This window comes from Camelina sativa, chromosome 7, assembly GCF_000633955.1.
Source record: "Camelina sativa cultivar DH55 chromosome 7, Cs, whole genome shotgun sequence".
Taxonomy (NCBI): domain Eukaryota; kingdom Viridiplantae; phylum Streptophyta; class Magnoliopsida; order Brassicales; family Brassicaceae; genus Camelina; species Camelina sativa.
Window position 1 is genome coordinate 18,197,000 of NC_025691.1, and position 21,320 is coordinate 18,218,319.

The following is a 21,320-nucleotide window of genomic DNA, read 5'->3' on the forward strand; positions in this document are numbered from 1 at the left end:
CTCACAATACCTTAGAAGTTCTTATGTGCACTGAACAATGGCTTAAGTGTGAGATTCATTTAAATGATAGGGGGGTGGTCACTAATTCTGATTTACTAGCAGACATCGAGTTACAAGATAAGCTTTAGAAAGGTACATTCTGTCTTCTAGAAATCTATATCAAATTGTTGTTCATTGTGTTGAATTGTTGATTAACTATAATGATTCTTAACTCCTCATCTTTGTTTGTAGAGTTTGGCCTATGAGAATGTTAAAGGAGTAAGAACCATCAGTAAAACCTACAAGCATATGTACGTAATCTTTTGAACTCTGCTCTATTTCAAGTTTTCAATGCCTGTTTGTTGAATTCTTAGTCTTTAACTGTGTCACTATGCCACTTTTTTTTTTGAAGATCAAGGGCTTGAAGAAGTTTGAGGAATGTAAGATCAAGTACTTGGAAAAGCTTGTAAAATGTACTCGTTTAAGTTTTAAGACTATTACTTCTATATTTTTTTGATGATTTCCAATCCATGGTCAGATTTTGATGGATTTGGAACTTCGTAAACACTATATTATGTATTTGGAGATTGTCTTTTGTTGTTTTTCAAGGGTTGTAGTATGGATGTGGTCAGTTGAACTTTGTAAATTTTTTGGTTATTTTCGGTTATTCGGTTCTTTGGATAATTTTAACCAAATATAACCAAACCAAAATTAATTCGGTTATTTATAGGTATTCTTTTGTTGTATCTGAACCGAACCAAACCCACGTCTAACCAAGCCGAACCGAAAATGTTTCGGTTCCCTTATGGATCCTAAGAGGATAGAACCGAAGAACCAAAAAATTTAAGAACCGAACCAAACCGAACCGAAGAACCAAACGCCCATGGCTAGCGAGGGAGATGCATGAGTTGAGAGTGAATAATATCAGAGACATGGATTATTGGCCAGGTAGAGTCCTCATGGAGTAGTCGGAGGATGTGCAGACCATAATGTTGGTTGCACGGGAGATCCTTGATTGTTGGTCTTTGTGTTAGATACGAGGACGAATCTATGCTGGTGGGGGATAATTGTAATATCCGTGAACCGGAATCCTGATTTTTAGATGTGCATCGATCGATGTACGGCTGCATCCGTCGATGCAAACTATTCTTTTGTCACACTATTCTTTTATGTGATGCAAGACAACTTGGAGCAACTTCAAAAGCATGAAAACCTAACCCCAACGAGAAAGCATAGTTTGCCAAACCATCAACCATACGATTTACCTCCCTATACATATGTAAAATACGGACACACCACTCCCTAAATATGAAGCTATGGCACAAGCGTACCATTAAAGACAAAGGATGAGCCTCACCAATCCCTTTCTCAATAAAACTAACCACCTCTCGCGAATCAACCTCCAATTCAAGCCGGGTCACTCGCTTCTCCCACGCAACGCGAAGACATTGTAAGGGGCACAATTTTTTTTTGGAAAAACTATGAAAAAGAATTTTGAAAAAATAATCTATCTAAAAAAACAAAACCAATGGTCATAAATTATGGAAAAAATGATATGTAAGCTGTTACAAAAGGTGGCATGTGATTTGTGTAGCATATCTCATAAGATATATTATCAATTGGAGCTACAATTTTATAATATGATATAAAACATATATATATTATCAAATGCTTTTAACCCAAAACATTGTCAAAAACAACATATTTAAAGTATACTATGTTTTTTTTTAGAAGACGAAGATGGGGTTGCATCACAAAATTAACATCTTCAAATAACATATGAGATTTTAGATAAATATATAACTTGGATTAGTGAATATATATTCATTGTGGGGTTTAAACGTTTCATCATTTAAGCATTCTTGACTTAGTCGGAAATTCTATTATGGCAAATGATGTATTTGGACAACCTCCTTGTAGCGACATAACACTAAAACTGTTCATGAAACTTTGTATATGCGCATTTAATATAGGATATCGATATGTTTAAATGGTCTCTATAATTAGGTCAACGATCGACATTGACGTTAGAAATTTTAAAATTATGTTTTCATGGGATATGAATATGGAATGAACTCTTTTAAAGATAAAAAGTCAGAAGATTGTCGACAATATTATTGCGACACTAGAAAATATATGTTATACTAGATAGTTACCCACATGATGTGTGGGTTATAAAATCAAATATTTTGTATGTAAAATAAAATTTTCATTAAATTATATATGAAATGTACACGTATTAATTATATATGCCTTGAAAAGAATTTAAATATATACATTTAGAAAAGTTTATAATTATGGAGTGTGCATGTTAAAAGAAGGACAATTTTCACAAATTTCATTTTATTTTAAATTTAGCACATCATTTCTTAAATTCTAAAAATACTAAAATAGCATAATACTTTTAATCTTATACTTTAAATACTAAATCATATCTCTTCAAAATTATACCCTAAATATAATATAGAAATTCAAACCAAAAAAAAATATAGATAACCATTGGAAATGGTGTAATCTTTTTTGGCATAATGACGGATGTAGCAAGGGTTACAGGAAAATAGACATGAGGTATGATTGGTAACTCAAACAATACCAATGCGATATAAAAGTAGTCTTGCTTTGTACAGATTAATCTACTTGTTAATTTATACCACTTTTAACGATTGACATATATCTATGATGAAAGTATTGAGATTATAATATGTATATATATATATATTAAATATTTACAATAGGTCTCTGTAATGTTTTTCCGTGTAATATGAAAAGATGTTGTAAAGTTTGGGAAGTGATTTGAAAGACGCATAAAGAAGTACATGATCTTTTGACCATGTATCAGTGTTCTAAAACGCGATATGCGCTTGCTACGCGGTGGACAAACGCCTAGCGCCTAGCCGTATATGCGGGTGCCCAAGCGGAATCTAGGCGGATTATATATTTTAGATATATGAATATATATATATATTTATATAAAAATAATATTTACATATATATATAGGATGAAAACTTATACACTTTAATTTAAGAAAAACATAAAACAAAAATAGAGTATCAAATATTATATTCAATAAAATCTTATCTATCAAAATAGTTTAAAATCTATAATAATCTCACATTTTAAACCAAAAAAAAAAAACATAATCCATTCAAAAACTTGAAAAATTGACAAAATGTAAGTTTATACTTACTTTGGAACCAAATTAAATTTCATAAGTTTAGACTTTAGAGGCTAATTAGAATATTTATTTGAAACAAACATTATTCTAAAAAATATTTAATTACAATATTTTTAACCATTTTAGTCAACATACCGCCTAGAATCCGTACAGGCGTCCGCGCAGACCGCATAATGTCCGCCTAAACCCTATTAGGCGTCCGAATTATTTAAAACCGCCTAAATTACCACATAGCTAAAATTTGAAACGCTCGGTCACCGTATAGCGTATAAACGCCACCTAGGCACCCGCGTAGGCCGCATTTTATATATGCATTACACGGTAAAACAAGCAAATTAAAAAGTATTTTTTTGTAATGGGGATAAAAAACTTTTAAAAACGAAAAACAAAACAAATTTACAAAACATAAACTTAGAAATATATTGTAGTTGAAGATCAGAGGACTTAAGAGAGAAATTTAAAGGGACTTACACCTATAATATTATGAGTGAATGTTTAAAGCCAAAAAAGATTGTACTTTAGGAGTCGAGCATTGGGCTCATCTTCATCACTAAAGACTTCCAACTATAGTTTGAAAGTAAAGAAAAAAAACACATTATAAAACAATGCAAAAACTTTAAATCATGACTATCATAAAACATAATCCTTTGAAAAAGGCTAATAAATATTGACAAGACTTTGATACCAAAAAAAAAAAAAAACATTGACATTGCTTTGTATATGATTTCTTCAAAGAGTCATCAATTTATTAATATGTTAATCATCATACTGCAAGACATCATTTTTAAAACAAAAACTTCATAAGAAAAAATAAAATAAAATAACAATGGGAAATGATGGGTAAAGAAAGTCATATGAGCATTAGATCTTATATAATACACTAAACATTTTGTGAAGTTTGTAAGAAATTCCATTGACACATTATTCTTAGTAAACACATTCATGACAATAAATACAGTTATAAAGCATATTAATTGTAATTATTTATATCATATTCATTATTGCAACATGAACAGTTTGAACAAAAGAAAACGTCCACCTATAATGTCTTAAAGGTAATTGATTGAGCGAAGTAAATGTAACCTAACGAAATTGAACAAATAAAATATCTCAAATTAAAAAATATGTGTAGACAATTTAGTTGTAGATTAGCAATAATGTGTCTTTTATTTCATTAAAATTGAAAAAGGACACATGTTAACAAAATAGAGTGGTGCCAAATGACAATTTCTCAGAACTCTACTTTATTATAGTTTAATATATAGTACATATTGACATGTGAAACCGATAAAAATAGTTAATTAATAAAGTTATGGTTGTGATAAAAAAATTAGTGAAGAATTTATAAATCGTAAAAATAAAATAGAATAAATATATTTTTGTAAAATATGTTACTTTTTTTTTAACAAAAGTAAACTATAGAGATTTCTGCTATGAAATAATACTAAATAAAAAACCAAAATAATTAAATATTTGGTAAACGAAGAGTAAAGAAATTTAAAGGAAAATTAGTGAAGAATTTACAAATTATATAAATTAAAATAAATATATTCTTGTAAAATGGATTACTTTTTTTTCAAAGTACTATAGAGCGTATTGCTATGAAATAATACTAAATAATACAAACCCAAAATAATTAAAGATTTGGTAGAGGAAGATAAAAGAAATGAGCACTTTTCTAAGTAAATAAATTTAAATTTAAAGGATCAAACTTGAAATTAATGTAAAATACATGTGTCGCAAAAATAGTATGCCAAAAATAATTTTGTAAAATAGATTGCTTTTTCTTCAACAAAAGCAAACTATAGAGATTTTTTGCTATGAAATAATACTAAATAAAAAACCAAAAATAATTAAATATTTGTTAAACGAAGAGTAAAGAAATTTAAAGGAAAATTAGTGAAGAATTTACAAATTATATAAATGAAAATAAATATATTTTTGTAAAATGGATTACTTTTTTTTTCAAAGTACTATGTAGAGTACTGCTATGAAGTAATACTAAATAATACAAACCCAAAATAATTAAAGATTTGGTAGAGAAAGATAAAGAGATGAACATTTCTAAGTAAATAAATTTAAATTTAAATATCAAACTTGAAATTAATGTAAAATACATTTGTCGCAAAAATAGAATGCCAAATGTCGCATCGATAAGTAAAATTAGAATAAATCTTGTCATATTATATAAGATATAGATTAGTACAGTAAGTACGACATTTATATAGATTTATCTTTTAATCTTTAAATTATATTTATATTCAATGATTCTTATTGATAAAAATTTTAACTAAAATCTCACGTAAAATCGCAAATAGATATAACAAAGAAATATTATCTTTAAAAATATATATGTTGTATATCACTGAATAAAGTAAATTTAATATTTATATAGATTTATATTCAAAAGTTGGAATAATTATATTTGAGTTCAACAATTTCTACTGATAAAAAATATTTTAAATTGAAATTGGAGGCATGCACGGATAGAAATTCTAATACTCTTATATAGCCCACTTCTCTAGTTCTCTTCACAACAATATCTTGCATCGCACTCTAGTATTTTAACCACTCATCTTCATTTAGCTTCATTGTTAAACATGTGGCTCCTTTGTCTTAACTCTTAAGTCAATCTTACTGATAAAGTTTTTCGTCTAGAGATTATGAACGTACGAGCCTCATGACTCAATGCAACATTTAGCCACATGAATTTCACATATAATATTTGGTTTATGTATTTGTATTCCTTTTTTACTATGATTTAATAATCTATTTGTGTGTTTTTTTGTTTTCTCATGCGGCCGCTTGCTTCCTCACGTGCATGTTCGTTGGCTTGTAGGCGAGAGAAAGAGATCCAATGTTGCATTTTGTTTGCATTATCCGAAATATTAAATATCCAAACAGATTTTTAATATTTATAAACAAATATGAGCTAATTTTACAGGCCCTTTAAGTACGTTTAATTGGGCTGATGAGGGAAAATCAAACGTCGTCGTCTTCACGTAGGAAGTGAACAAATTTAGAGCGTATACGAGATGGGATTCGAACCGGACGGTACTTGTTGTCAAGCCACACAGCTGTTCCTTTCGCCTCCAATATGGGCTGCTTTGTTTATCATCATATCAAAAGAATTCATATTAGTAACTAAGTACAAAACTTAGCAGCCAAAACACAAAAGGCTTAATGAGAATATTAACTAACCTCTTGATTTGGAAGTTTAAAGATCAAATGATCGAAGTAAATACGTGCAGCAGATGTGCCCGATATCCTCGCTTTCACCACAAACTTGTCTCCGCTCTGTTCAAAGAGATGAAATGAACATACCACAAGACACTGACATAGCATAATTTGTGAGGTACTAAGTTTTAGAGAAGAGGGATATTATAACTATTACACGTAAAGGTGCAAGGAACTTCATTGTCAACTCTGAAATTCCAAGGCTTCACCAGAACGGGCTACTTCATCACAGTTGATACCGATACTCTCCAGAAACTCGTGTCGACCTTCAGTTAGAAATATATCAACAAACGAATACTTGGTAAAAATGTGGTATATAGATTATAAGTAGCACACGCCTGGACTCTAACCACAGAACCATCCACTTCCCAATATGTGCCAAAGTAAATGCAGAGAAAGCAAGACTCTAACTCACCTAGCAAGATCTTAACAAATTTAATTCGTCCAATCACATTCAGAACATGTATGAAGTAACTATCGACCATGCAGTCCAGAATCTGTCAAAAAGGCAAAGCTGAAACTCCTCTTTGACAATAGAAATGTACAAAATCTGACGCAGCAAGATTCCAAACAAGAAAGACTCTATAAACTTAGTAGCAAGATCTTGACACATTTATTCGTCAAGTATTCTTAAGTTCTACTTGAACCACATTCACAAATGTTACAATCAGACTGAGAAAGTAACTCTGATTATGCAGTCCACATTCTTTCAAGCATACAATCTTAAATTCCTCTTTGACCATAGCTATGTACACAATCACTACTAAACCGATTCACTAGCAAGACTTTAAACTTAGTAGAAAGATCTTGATACAATTATCCTTCCAATACTCCCAAGTTCTACTCAACCACATTCACAATCACAAGTGTTCCAACTAGACTCATAAAAGGAGTAACTTTGATCATGTATTCCAGATTCTGTCAAGCATAACATCTGAATCTCCTCTTTGACACAATCTGAAGCATCAACATTGCAACTGAATTAAACTATTCAATATTCTAGCAAGCTCTTTTCACACCTATTCTTCCAATACTCTTAAACTTCTACTCAACCACATTCACAAGAATCCAAACTCAGTAGCAAGATGGTTCCAATACTCACACCTAAATTCACAAATGTATGAAAACACTTTCTCAACAATATAAAGCAGCAACAGTTAAAACTAACCGTGTTGGCAGTAGTTTGCATAAACAGCATTGTTCACAACACCAAACTGATCCAATTCATAGTCACGAACTTTGAGCTCAACCTCATGAAACCCACTCATTCTGCAAATTACCAAAAATTTCAAATTAAAGATTTTTTTGAATCAGAAAACATTACATCACTGACTTCAAGAGCGCAATTTCACAATTACGGATCCGATTTCAGCAGAGAAGCAAATGTGAAATTAGCGAGATGTGTGAGTACCCTTTGCCTCCTTTGAGATCGAGAAATGCTAGAGGCTTGAAGGTCTTTGAGCTCCGGAGAGGAAGGATCAGCGGTCGTCTCCACGAATTGGGAAACTTAAAAGACGTAGACGGAGTCGCCGGAGCCGCCGTGCCGGTTACCTGAAACATCTCCGGCTTTTCGAGAAAACCGATGTGAACTTTTTTGAAATCACAGTTTTTTTATATATTATTTTTATAATGCTGAACCAACAAAATTGGTTAACTTACGTAATACCAATTATATTTGACCGGTTTTCAATTGAAATATTTGACATTTTTCGATTATTTAGTAAAAATAACTAAGTTTGAATATCTCCATTTCCAATATATCAAGAACGGTAAGGTCTTGGAACCGTCTTTTGAGTTTTGCATCCAAGTTTTGTCAATGTATATTTTGAAGAATTAAACTGCTAGAGTGTAGTTTTTATTTCTATACATAATCTAGTTAAATATCTTATATTGTTTATGAAAATTAAGAATATATAATTTACTTACAAAGATATATAAAATTAGAAATTGTTGCTTATTTACTAAATAGTCTAAATATTATATCCTAATATCAAACCAGATTATCATGTATATCTTGAAAAACTGAAACTGATATATGTAACTCGTAAGTCGTCAAGAGAATCGATGTAATTGATATCAAGAATATGCTATCATGCTTTAAATAAAGCAGTCATCTCGAACATGTACCAAATACCTACCATTAAAGAGTTGTATAGACACAACCATGTTGATCTCAAATCTCATCATCACTAAATCATGGTAAAAGAGATGTGACGTAGAGAAATCAATTTTCAAGATCCCTAAAGTTCATTTTGATTTTCTGGTGATTTTTTTTTTTTGAATTCTAAAGGTATATTCATAGTTCAAAGTATGATGAATGACATTTTTAGACCTTACCTCGAAAAGTTCTTCAAAGTGGGATTAACTATGTTCTCATTCTTCCAAAATTCATTGAAAAAAATGAAAGTAAATTTTGAAACTAGTTTAGCTTAGGTAGTTTCTCTTGTGCTCGGATGGTTAGTTACAAGCTAAACAGTCAGATTTTTGTAATCCAAGTAATATTTTTGAGGGTATAATTTATACATGATTCCTATGTTAAGTACTTTTCATCATAATTTCATTGTTAGATTGGGAAAAAAGTAGCTAACTATATGGCAAATAATGATACAGTACGGCAAATAAGTACTTTACAACATAATTTCGTTGTTAGATTAAGATAATAGCAGCTAACTGCACAACAAATACACCTTATAATATTTACGAAAAATTATTATAGATATGGGGTCGATAATATTTGGTGTAAATAATTCTACATCATTATTTGTCATAAATTTTGGTAGAGCATATGTGATGACCTAAACTCAATAAAAAGTTCCTTTGAATTATGGGTAAATTAGAAAATTAGTTTTAAAAGGCAGATGTATTACTTTTTATGAAATTTACGACATGTAAAAAAGTTACGAAAAAGAATGGTATATAAGGATTTTACATGACTAGTTTCCTAAGTTTTGGTAAAGCATGATATCATGTAAAAAATCGCAAATAATCATGAAGAAATAACATGATATATGTAAAACAATATCCATAAAAATATGTGTTATTCAATAACATGCGATTTTAACTATTAGGAGTATTTTATTGGTTTATGTATATATATTATTTTATTAATTCACATGATATTTGAAAATCATCAATGATTTTAGAATTAGACATGTCGATTTTGCAAGTACATAAAAATTTGTGGCTTTGCATTTTGTACAATTAAATCTATGAAATCAAATGTGGATTTTAAAATTCCAATAATAGTTACTAAAAAATAGCATAAGTTTTTATCTGGTATTTATAATTAATAGACCCAATAATAAATTGTTTTAATAAAAAAATAATTAAAATCAATAATTGTGTAACACATGGTTTTGCTTGCAATAAACCAATAATAAACCTCCCAACTTATTTACAATTTTGGCACCCTCGTTAGTATTCTTTTAGAAATAGAATAATACTTGGATTCACCCTTAGGGCCGGTGAACCTCTTCATTCACCCCCTTATAAAAAAGAAATAAAATATGTACACATTATTATAAAATGAAAAACTTAAACCAATTTTTTATAAATCTAAACCGATATAATTTCATTCTAATTGTAAAATCTAAACTCTAACCATCTCATTTTTAAACTCAAACCGACATATAGTTTTGTTTTAATTGTAAAATCTAAACCCTAACCATCTTATTTGTAAACCCAAAGCGACATATAATTTCGTTCTAATTGTAAAATATAAACCCTAACCACCTTATTTGTAAATCCAAACCGACATAATTTCGTTTTAGTTGTAAATTTAAACCCTAACCATCTTATTTGTAAACCCAAAATGACATATAATTTCATTCTAATTGTAAGATCTAAACCCTAGCCATTTCATTTGTAAATCCAAACCGACATATAATGTTGTTTTCATTGCACAATCTAAACTCTAATCACCTTATTTGTAAACCTAAACCGACACATAATTTTGTTCTAATTTTTAAAATCTAAACCAAACCAATAATTAATTTTTCTTGATTAAAAGTATACAAAATTTATTTTCTTATTTTATTTTGCTTTTTTATTTAATTTTGATTTTATTTTTTAAATAAAATATTAAATAAAAAATTCTGATTGGTTGAGAGGAGAGAAGGTGAACAAAAAAGTTCACCCCTAAATATTTTTCTTACACTATAGAGATATAAAGGGTACATATATAAAGGGTACATATACAACGATGTGGTGCATATTCTTTTATCATTATGTTATAAAACCTTGGTGTATGTAACCGTCAAATAGATAGAGAGAGGGAAGTAAAGGCATTTGGACTACCAATGTATGTACCGTTACACATATCACAGATTCAACTGAACCAAATCCAAAAGAAGTAACATCTGTTTTAAAGTGAATCCATTTGATTTCAAACACGATTCGTTTCCTAAACAGGAAGGGAAAAGATGATACCGTATCTACCCAATCATAATATACCCACAATCTCTTTCTTTTGACATTTAATAGCGCTTTCACACACTTGGCCCAAAAAATAAAAAAATAAAAAATAAAAACCAAAGAAGCTTTCATTTCGCACACACAACACATTGATCTCTGGATTTACTCCTTTATACGTCTCTATTCTTCATCAGCATATATACAAGAGCCAAATGAATCCTCAATCATATCATAGAAAAATAACAACACATTTTTCAAAGAACTCTAAAATGGCAAACCAAATACATGTAGTGATGATCATCATCACTATTTGGCTTCTTTATGCAGCACCTAACACCCATGGCTGGGGGAAAGAAGGTCATGAAATCATCTGTAAAATCGCGCAGGTTTCGAAGTTTAGTCTTCTTCTGTCTTTTTGTTTTGATCAATATAATGTAAGAACTAATAAGTTAAGGAGAAGAACAGACTAGATTAGATGAAACTGCAGCAAAGGCGGTGAAAGAGCTGTTACCTGAATCGCAGCAAAGGCGGTGAAAGAGCTGTTACCTGAATCTGCAGAAGGGGATTTGTCGAGCTTGTGTCTATGGGCTGATCGTGTCAAGTTTAGATACCACTGGTCTTCTCCTCTTCACTACATCAACACTCCTGATGTATGTTCCTACCAATACAATAGTGAGTTTTTCATAAGACCCTTTTCATATAAAACTATCAAAAACATAGGTGAGAAGGTTCCAAAACCACAGTTTCTAATGGATTTTGACTTTCTCCGGTCTAAAGGGGACTGCAAGGATGAAGATGGAGAGAAAGGAAGATGTGTTGCAGGAGCCATTTACAATTACACCACACAGCTTCTTTCCTACAACACTGCAGCTTCGTCTAAGTCACAATGTAGTACCAAAACATTGCCAACTTCTTGCTATTTACCAATTCGCTCATCTTTTATCTCCCTCTCATGTTCCTTTTCTAAATTTCTTATCTACAGACAACTTAACCGAGGCCCTGCTCTTCGTGTCTCATTTCATGGGTGATATCCATCAGGTATAATTATAAACTCGATCAAGATGACCGTTCTCTTAGCTTGATATGTCTAACTAGAATAGTTTTAAAATGCAGCCTCTACATGTTGGTTATGCTTCAGACAAAGGAGGGAACACCATCGAAGTGCATTGGTACAGGAGAAAAGCTAACCTCCACCATGTAAGAACTGCCAAACGTACATAATTTAAGCCAGATAATACAAGCCTCTATAATTTAGATTCATACAGATATGGGATTCCAGCATAATAGAAACAGCTGAAGCTGATCTCTATAACTCTGAACTAGAAGGAATGGTGGATGCAATCAAAAAAAAAATATCACGGTACTTTGGACTGTTCTCTACCTGTTTGCTACAAGGTGTTTCTGACATATTTTACTAAAATGTAGACAGAATGGGCGGATCAAGTGAAGAGATGGGAGAGTTGCACGAAGAAGACAGCTTGCCCAGATATGTAAGTCAGATACAAGATTACAGTACCTTTGAATAGAAGTGATTGTTCTTCAAGCCGGCACGAACCAGATTTAACTTCCACACGCTTTCCCCTGTTAACTTCATATACAGATACGCATCCGAAGGAATTCAAGCAGCCTGTGACTGGGCATACAAGGGGGTAACTGAAGGAGACACACTAGAAGGTAAACATTTCACCCAAAAACAATGAGGAGCCAATGATATAGAAGCTAACAAAAACATAATGTATCCTTTGCAGATGAATACTTTAATTCACGTCTACCAATAGTGTATCAGCGCTTAGCACAAGGAGGGGTGAGACTGGTAGCTACCCTAAACAGGATTTTCGGTTGAAGCCGAGTTTATAACATTTGATGTCTCTAATAAGTCTCTTCGTATCAGATTAAAGACTGCATGTTGAAACTAAGAATGCAGATTGCAAGCTCCAAGCACATCAAAGCTCTTTATTTAACAAACAAAATAAATTATGTGTACTCACAAAGTTTCTTAAACAAGCAGAGCATTATATATCACAATACGTTTACAACACATACAGCAGGCAGGTATTATCAATCTCTGTGAAGAGAAGAGGTCTTCAAGCCTTATTTCTCACCACAAGAACTGGACACTTAGCATGGTTAACACAGTAATTGCTAACACTTCCAAGGAAAGTCCTGTTCACACACAAGAGAATACAACTCCACATTATAATCATCGAAAACTCAACTCTTCAGCGATCTTAATGTGCTGGTTAACAAGTTAAAACATCAAAGTATTGTCTACACACCTTTGTATTGCTCCTTTACCATTGCTTCCAACAACAAGCAAATCAACACCAAGCTTCTCAGCAGCTTCACATATCGCTTCTTTAGGATTTCCAAACTCCATCACCTTTCTTGGAGTAACCTGATACACAATCAACCAAACCATGATATAACTACAAACAAGATTGTAAATCAACAACAACAAAAAAAATGGTTGTGGTAGAAACAAACCCCAATCTCAGCACAAATTTTGACCCCTTGGTCAAGCCGATTCAATCCAGCGTTCTTATGATTCTCTTTCATCGAGTCTATAAGCTCAATCGCTACACCACAGAAATCCAAAACTCAAATTCAAAATCCAAACCATAAACAAGTTGTTTAACAAATCAAATCGATGGGATCTATTGCTAATAAAGAAGAAGAAGAAGAAGAAGAAGAAGAAGAAGAAGAAGAAGAAGAAGATACTTACGAGCTGCTCCATAAGAGGACGCATAAACACAGCTGAGATCAAGTGGAGGTTGAGCGGTGAAGAGGATGATATCGGAATCGGCGATACTATCTTTGAGATACTCTAGCGTCCATTTGAGAGCGCGTTTACTGCATTCGCTTTCGTCAATCGCCACCATCACTTGCTTCTTCACGCTTTTCTCTTCTTCCGCCATGGTTTTTTCTTCTTCGCCGTCTGTGATCGTGTTCGATGAAGTTGAAAATGTGAAGAAGAGAAGACGAAAGAGGTTTTGACTTGGTGAAGTCAGAATGATGTATGACGTGTCGTCGATCCATAGAGGAAGGCACGAGGTTGTTCTGGAGAAATTGGTTTTGATATATACTAATTCGTCTTTCTTTTATTTATGACATTTTTAACTTTTAAGAGTTAATTTTTATACATGGCAATGAAAAGATTCAGATGATAAAAAAAAAACACAATTACCAAATAATTCACTGGAAATAACTAACGAGTCACGTAAATTTTAGATTAAATTTGACATTTTCATGTATCCAATGTTTTGTTGAACAAATAAGACTTTCTTTTTTTGTCACCACTTTAAATAACTAATTTCTTATCTAATTTTATTTTCCTAATAAAGCAGTTTATACAAAAATTGCTTATATATTATACTTCCATTTTTAAATAAAAAATACTATATATTAGCTTGTGTTTAGTAAGCAAGTAATAAAGAAAATAAAATTACCTATATTATTTAAAGAAAAATTAGATGTTCACATAATCTATACTAGTATTTTTTGCAGCAGTTTTTGCTCAATTTTTTTACATTGAATGCTATTTAATGCTTATATTCATATCTAAACAAGTTTAGTTAACAATCTCTATTATCCTTATAACCAAACACAATTTAAATAATTTAAATATTCATATATACAATGTTCTATAATTAATATAGATATTTAAAAGATTTATTTCAGATTAAAAAAAAATATTCTCCTATCATCTCTTTTAATTTTAAAATTTAAATGTAGTGAATCATCATATAAAACATAAAGTTAATATTACATTGACAAAAAAAATTAGTATTAAAATAGTACATTGACAAAATATTAAAAAAACTTACCCCGCAATGTACTGCGGGTCATAATCTAGTTTGAATATATATTTACGGGAAAATGATATGATAAATTGATTTTGCATCATTTTATCATGATATAATTAATATTCAAAAATAATAATAATAATAAACATGTAAATGATTGAGCCATCAATTTTGTAAAATGATCATCAACATAATTAAAATACTCGAGAAAAAGTGTTGTCAATCAATTTTGTAAGTGACCACCATCGTAATATACTTGAGACAAAAAGTTGTCATTCAGTTTTGTAAGTGATTAAGCTATCATCTTCCCTTTTAACTACCGTATATAATGTAGTTTCTAAAAAGTTGATGTAGGATGGGTCATGTTCTCAATTTCAATGTTATTTTTAGCAATATCATGTAAGCTGAACCTTGAAATGGATGTAGCAATCTCATCGCAATGCCCCTGCAACCAGGCGGATTAGAGGGCAACAAAAAGATACTAAATTGGTTCTATGAAATTTGTATAGTCTTCAAACTAGCCCTTGAATACAAAGTGATTCAAGACGTGATACTGACAGTTTCTAAAAATTTATTTTCCAAAATGTTTTTAGATTTTGCTGTTGAATTTTCTACTAGTAGTCTCTTCTTCATATGATCAGCAATAAGTTTTTCTATGGTTTGTTTTCCAATTAATAAAAATAAATAAATCCAGTTTCTAAATATCAGAGGTTTACATCTCCATACCAAAAACAAGCAACGAAAAACAGAGAAATTAAAGCAAGATAATCTGACCTTAATACATGTAAAATCTGACCAATTTGATCTAGATATGATCGATATCCAAGCCATCTCCTTGGAAAACATAGAGCATTAATGACACGGCTGCAATAAAACCATACTTTGCATATGTCTACATGCATATTTAAGACCTGCAATAAAACCACCATATTGCTCTGATCGAGCTTTCCCGATTCTTGACTATCTTTCTCCGATGATTTTGACATGAAGCCACCTCTTTGTGGATCCTGTGCAAGAGACACTAATTACAATGACGAACATATATTTATGATCTTTTGCTTAAATATTTATCTGAATGCTAATGTTAAACAATACCTCGTCTTGAGCCAGCATCGCAGATGCTCCCAAAGTAGTTGTTACAACACCAACCATGACACCCTCACTTTTAATACTTTACAGGCCAGATTCCACCATTTTCCAATGTTCAAGTTGTTTTGTTTGGTCTCCTTTCTCACTTTGCTTGGCACAACACTCGTTGTTGCACCATTGTCACTAACCATGACACCCTCATTGTTAATATTTTGCAGGCCAGATTCCATCATTTCTCCAATGGTCGAGTTGTTTTGTTGGGTCTCCTTGCTCACTTTGTCAGGCAGAACCCTCTTCACTGCACCATTGTTCTCGTACTTTTGTGTTCTACCCGGGACAATATCTCTCTTAGCACTATTGGTTGTTGTAGACACATCAAAATATTTTCTCAAAGTAGCAAAAACAAAGCCAACAACAACACCAATAGGCAGTACTTGTCTGCGCCTCATGGACAGCAGATGCAATTGCCCTAATGATAGCGTCCCCATGAAGTTTACCTACTTTTCCAGAAGGGCCATTGGAAGTTTTGCTATTCCTTATGAAAGTCCAAGTAGGTTCTGCATATACATTAGAATAAGAAAATGTCTTTGCCACCATTCTTATATCCTTACTGAGTTGAGACTTAATTTGTCTCATGCCAGCTGAACCCATCCTGCGTTGAACTTCTACGTTCAAAGAGTCCGATACAATAACTTTAATGAGGTGCTCTAATTCCTCACATCCTTCGTCTAATTCGTGAGGACCATCATTTTGGTTGTTTGTTGCATCATGCATTTCAGAGAGCTCCAACTCTTGTCCATGGTCCAATATCACATATGCAGGCTCAATGATGTTCTCTTTATTACCTACACTAAGGGAATGAACCTGAACATTTTCGTGTGTATCTCTGCTGGCTGCTGCATTGTCGGCAAGGTTACCCAAGTATCCATGACACGGCTGCAATAAAACCATACTTTGCATATGTCTACATGTATCTTTAAGACCTGCAAGTACCTATAAATTTTAACTTTCAATTCCTGTTCCAGGTTTAGACAATCTTTGTAAACTAGATAGCATTTGTAGAGTATAAACTTGCGGCAAACATGTAGAGACTTAAAGAAAATCTATGATAGGATGATTTTCACTCAGGGTATCAATTCCCTATGCAGTTGTAGCGAAAACAAACCTTATGATGGGATGATTTTCACTCAGGATATCAATTCCCTATGCAGTTGTAGTACAAAGGGTTATCAATCCAAATGGTTGTTATGCTAGCAGATAAGATATGATCAGAACAAACAAGTCAAGCCAAGCAATAGTTGGGGTTTGATCTAACAATCCTAAAATAATTAAAAAAAAAATAAACAAGAACCACACGACCTAAGTACTCGATGCAAGTATTCGAGTACAAGATCTGGTGAAGTGATCGGGTAAAGAAGAAAAGTAAGAACAGCTCGAAGGTGTACACGAAGCTAGTGATCGAGTACCAATTCGGGTATAGGGTCGAGTTATGAATAAAAATGTAAAAAATCAAAATGCGAAAGCTCCTAAGGATGGGGTAATCGACTCCTAAGTGCTCCTGACCAGTATGGATGTCCTACATGCCTCACGCAAATATTCCCTAGACAATGAATCTCTAAAATCTTGTTAAAACACTCTCGTGATAGAAACAATCAACCTTAATCACTCCCCTACCCAACTCTCGTTGGAAAAACATGACCAAGCAGGCAATACAAACCGATTCATTATTGTCAATAAACTCCTTACACATCTAATCTCTTAGGCTAAGTGAGTAAATATCTAGCATTGATTGATTCAAGCATTTCAACTACATCTCTCGATGGCAAAACACCCTAGCTCTAATCTCAACCTCTCGGTCTATCGACAGCATTAAGAACACCAATCTAGAAGGGAACTTATATAAAATAAACAACTAAGCTAAGACATCCTAACCGATCAAGAACACATAATTGTCTATCCCATCCCTAGAAACTTTGTTTCACTACTCAGATCTCATTGCAGAAAACATAAAAAAAAAGATAAACGAAAATTGCATTGTATTGAAAAACAAGATAGAAGTAATAGTACATAGTAGAAATCTAAAAGGATAGCAAATAAATGTAAAATAAATTCAAACAAAGTGGAAAAAGAGTTTGAGTCACTCAAGATCTCTCTCTCAGAAGCTTTCGCTCTCTGTGTTGAGTGTCTGCGGCGTGCTAGGGCGGGAGGAAGAAGAGGGGGGGTTTATATATGGAAACCCATTAAACCTAGCTGCCCAGTCCTGCCTGAGGGTCTGCTCGAGGCGGTGCTCGAGGATGTGGTCGGGTTACTCCTCGGATAGGTCTTCGGGTTATTCTTCCTGCCCTTGGATCTTATTCGATCGGGTTGGTATTCAGACTGCTCTTCCTGCTCCATAGCTCCTTCGGGTACATGCTCGGATTTGACCTTGTTTCTCCTTATTTTAGGCCCTAAAGCACCTGTTTTCATCTAAAATGTGCAAATGCAAGAATGCAACACCCTAAATGGCCTAAATGTGGATTCCTATAGTTAATGACCTAAAAATGCTAAGGTTAGGGTATCTATAATGCAAAATATGGACAAAAAAGGATGTCTAAAACATGTAAATTAGAGAGTTATCAGACCTCCAAACTTAAATCTTGCTAGTCCTCTAGCAAGGAAGTAGGAGGATGAGGGTTAAAAATGGGACTCATAACCTTTTGAGCTAAGTGAAGGATTCAAGCTATAGTCCTTAAAGATAGTTTAATGGTGCTAAGATCAATCAACATACTTACAAATATTTTTCTATGCTTATTACCATGCATCGATCTAGTTCAACCTCCAACTATTAGTAAATACTTGCAATTTCAAAGAACATCTATTTCACATTCATTAAAGTGTTTGGCGAATTCTTACAAATGGAAAGTGAATCAAGCTCAATCGGTTTCAAGGGTAAGGCTTTTTGGTGGGGTGGTTTCAAACAATATCTTTGGGTGGTTTTCTCTCAAAAGATGGAATGATAGACAGTTGTGAAAACTATCTAAGATTTTTTTGGGCATACAAAGCTTAACTCTTGATAATCTACCCTTTTCTCATTCACTTTTTTTTTTTTTTTTTTTTNTATCAAACCCCCTAGAATAGAACTACCTACATCCTTGATTTTAACTTTTTTTTTTATAATCCCAAAGGTCTAAACTTTAAACATCTAACTCTCTTTCTCCTTTTTTTTTTTTTTTAAACTCTTTTTATTTCTTTGCTAAACTCCTAATAAAATTTCTATATATTTTTTTTTCTTTTTCTAGGAGACTATAACAAGATTTTTTTCTTTCTCTCTTTTTTTTTTACTTAGAGACTTAAAGCTAATTAAACCGAACCTCAGGGACTTTCTATTTAAATTTCTCTTTTATTCCTCAACCCAACCCCAAATAATCATGCTAACCACCTATCTTTCAAAACCGATTCTATTTGTTAGTCCAAATGATTCTAAGCTAACCACCTATCTTTCTTTTTTTGTGTGTTTTTATGCAAATAGATGCAGACTCAAATAAATAAAATTAGCATGCAAAAATTTGAAATAAGAAAATTAAGAAAATAAAACACAATGTTATATACATTCTCAGGCCCTCCCCCAAACTTAAATTACATAGTCCCTTGTGTAAATAAAAGTCTGGAAAAGAAATCTGAGAATCACACAAAATGAAACGAAATAAAATGCAATGGTATAAACAATGGTTTGGATGAAAGTGGTACCTCATGGGTTAGTAAAGAAGGAGGTTGTGGCAGCCTCCATGCTCGCCAAGGTGTACCCAGGACCGTCACCGGCTTCAGCAGCTGTTGGGGTCTTCTCGTCAGAGAGCTCGGTTATGTGCACGGATGACCTGCTCAGACCAGCATCCGAGGTGTTGATCGGGTAAGGCATCGCGTAGGTCATCGGGTAGTACGAAAACACTAAGTAGAGAAAAAACTTAAAAACGAAAGTTATATTTACAACTCTGCCGTTGGGATTTCCTCCCAAGTGAGCTTGTTTATAGTCGCTAAGCTTGACTTTTGACTCTTATCAGACTGGTGCGGAATCGGTGAGATACAGAGATGACCCCACCTCTGTGCTCTCATTTGCCATTTATTTCTTCATTCTCTGCCCATTAACGGTAAACTCAGTTCCATCCTTCCCGAGTAAAGTCACTGCCTCATAGGGCATAACTTCTTTAATTGCGAAGGGTCCTGACCATCTTGACTTGAGCTTCCTGGGAAACAGTCGAAGCTTCGAGTTGAATAGAAGGACTTTGTCTCCAGCTCTTAAATCCTTGCATTGGATCTTTTTGTCATGAAAGGCTTTGGTTCGTTCCTTATAGATCTTCGAATTATCATAAGCCTCCAACCGTATTTCATCAAGTTCGTGGAGATCCATTACTCTTCTTTCTTGAGTAGTTTTTATGTCCAAATTCAGGAGTTTGGTCGCCCAGATTGCTTTATATTCTACCTCAACTGGCAGGTGACAGTTTTTTCCATAAAGAAGCTGGAAAGGTGTTCGCCCAATCGGCGTTTTGTAGGTTGTTCTGTAGGCCCATAACGCATCATCTAGCTTGAATGCCCAATCCTTTTTGTGATTCCCACGATCTTGGCTAATATCTCCTTGATCTGTTTATTGCTTACCTCCACTTGTCCGATGGTTTGTGGGTGGTAAGCTGTTGCGACTTTATGCTTGACTCCGTGCTTCCTTAACAAGCCATCAAAAACTCTGTTAATGAAGTGGGTTCCTCCATCACTGATCACTACTCTTGGGATTCCAAATCTCTGGAAAATGATGTTTTTGAACATCTTCATTACGACCTTGTGATCATTTGTCGGGCTGGCGATTGCTTCCACCCATTTTGAGACATAGTCGACGGCCACCAGGATGTACATGTTTCCATTCGAGGGTGGGTTGAAAGGTCCCATGAAATATATTCCCCAAACGTTGAAAACTTCGACTTCTAAGATCAGCTGTTGAGGCATTTCATTCCTCCTACCGATGTTGCCCATTTTCTGGCATGGGTCACACTTTGTTATGAAGAGCTGTGCGTTTTGAACATGGTTGGCCACCAAAGACCACCTTGAAGTATCTTTTCGAAGGTTTTGAAGGTAGCAAAATGAACTCCATAGGCGGACCCATGACAGTGCTCTAGTACCCCTCGGACTTCTTCCTCTACTATACATCGTCTGAACTGGCCATTTGTCCCATTTTTGTATAAATAAGGTTCATCCCAGTAATAGCTATTGACATCTCTGAAGAACTTCTTCTTTTTGTGAGCATCATAGTCCTTAGGAATTTCCCCGCACACCATGTAGTTCACAAAATCTGAGTACCAGGGTAGCTTAGCCGAATCGATTGCCATGAAATCGATCAACTCGGTTGACTCGGGGATCGAGTGAGCTATCATGTGTCCGATCGTGTGGCTCATTTCGTCCAAGAAGTCGATGTGCATCAGTCTCTCTTTGGGTATTGATTCATCTATTGGAAGTGGATCCTCAATTCTCATTCTAGACAAATGGTCCGCCACCCCATTTTCGATTCCTTTCTTATCCAGAATCTCTATGTCGAATTCTTGTAGAAGAAGGATCCATCTGAGGAGCCTAGGTTTGGTGTCCTTTTTTGAGTAAATGTACC

General features: G+C 33.3%; 3 protein-coding genes and 1 pseudogene across 3 annotated transcripts; 1 reads left to right on the forward strand and 3 right to left on the reverse strand.

The window, feature by feature from the left end:
- Positions 6,007-8,008, reverse strand: LOC104701445 (annotated as a pseudogene).
- Positions 11,321-12,645, forward strand: LOC104704735 (endonuclease 2; the record flags this gene model as incomplete). Its single annotated transcript, XM_010420771.2, has 7 exons — positions 11,321-11,477; positions 11,583-11,693; positions 11,788-11,843; positions 11,919-12,002; positions 12,071-12,295; positions 12,406-12,479; positions 12,554-12,645. Coding segments are annotated over 5 exons (561 nt in total), but the record flags the coding sequence as incomplete, so codon positions are not given.
- LOC104701446 (universal stress protein A-like protein) lies at positions 12,745-13,813 on the reverse strand. Its single transcript, XM_010417143.2, has 4 exons — positions 13,528-13,813; positions 13,290-13,381; positions 13,082-13,200; positions 12,745-12,968 (listed from the first exon to the last, which is right to left on the reverse strand). The coding sequence occupies exons 1-4, from the start codon at positions 13,718-13,720 to the stop codon at positions 12,890-12,892; spliced, it is 483 nt and encodes a 160-aa protein (XP_010415445.1). The 5' UTR covers positions 13,721-13,813; the 3' UTR covers positions 12,745-12,889.
- On the reverse strand, positions 19,794-20,695 carry LOC104704736. Its single transcript, XM_010420772.1, has 3 exons — positions 20,490-20,695; positions 20,327-20,390; positions 19,794-20,270 (listed from the first exon to the last, which is right to left on the reverse strand). The coding sequence occupies exons 1-3, from the start codon at positions 20,693-20,695 to the stop codon at positions 19,794-19,796; spliced, it is 747 nt and encodes a 248-aa protein (XP_010419074.1).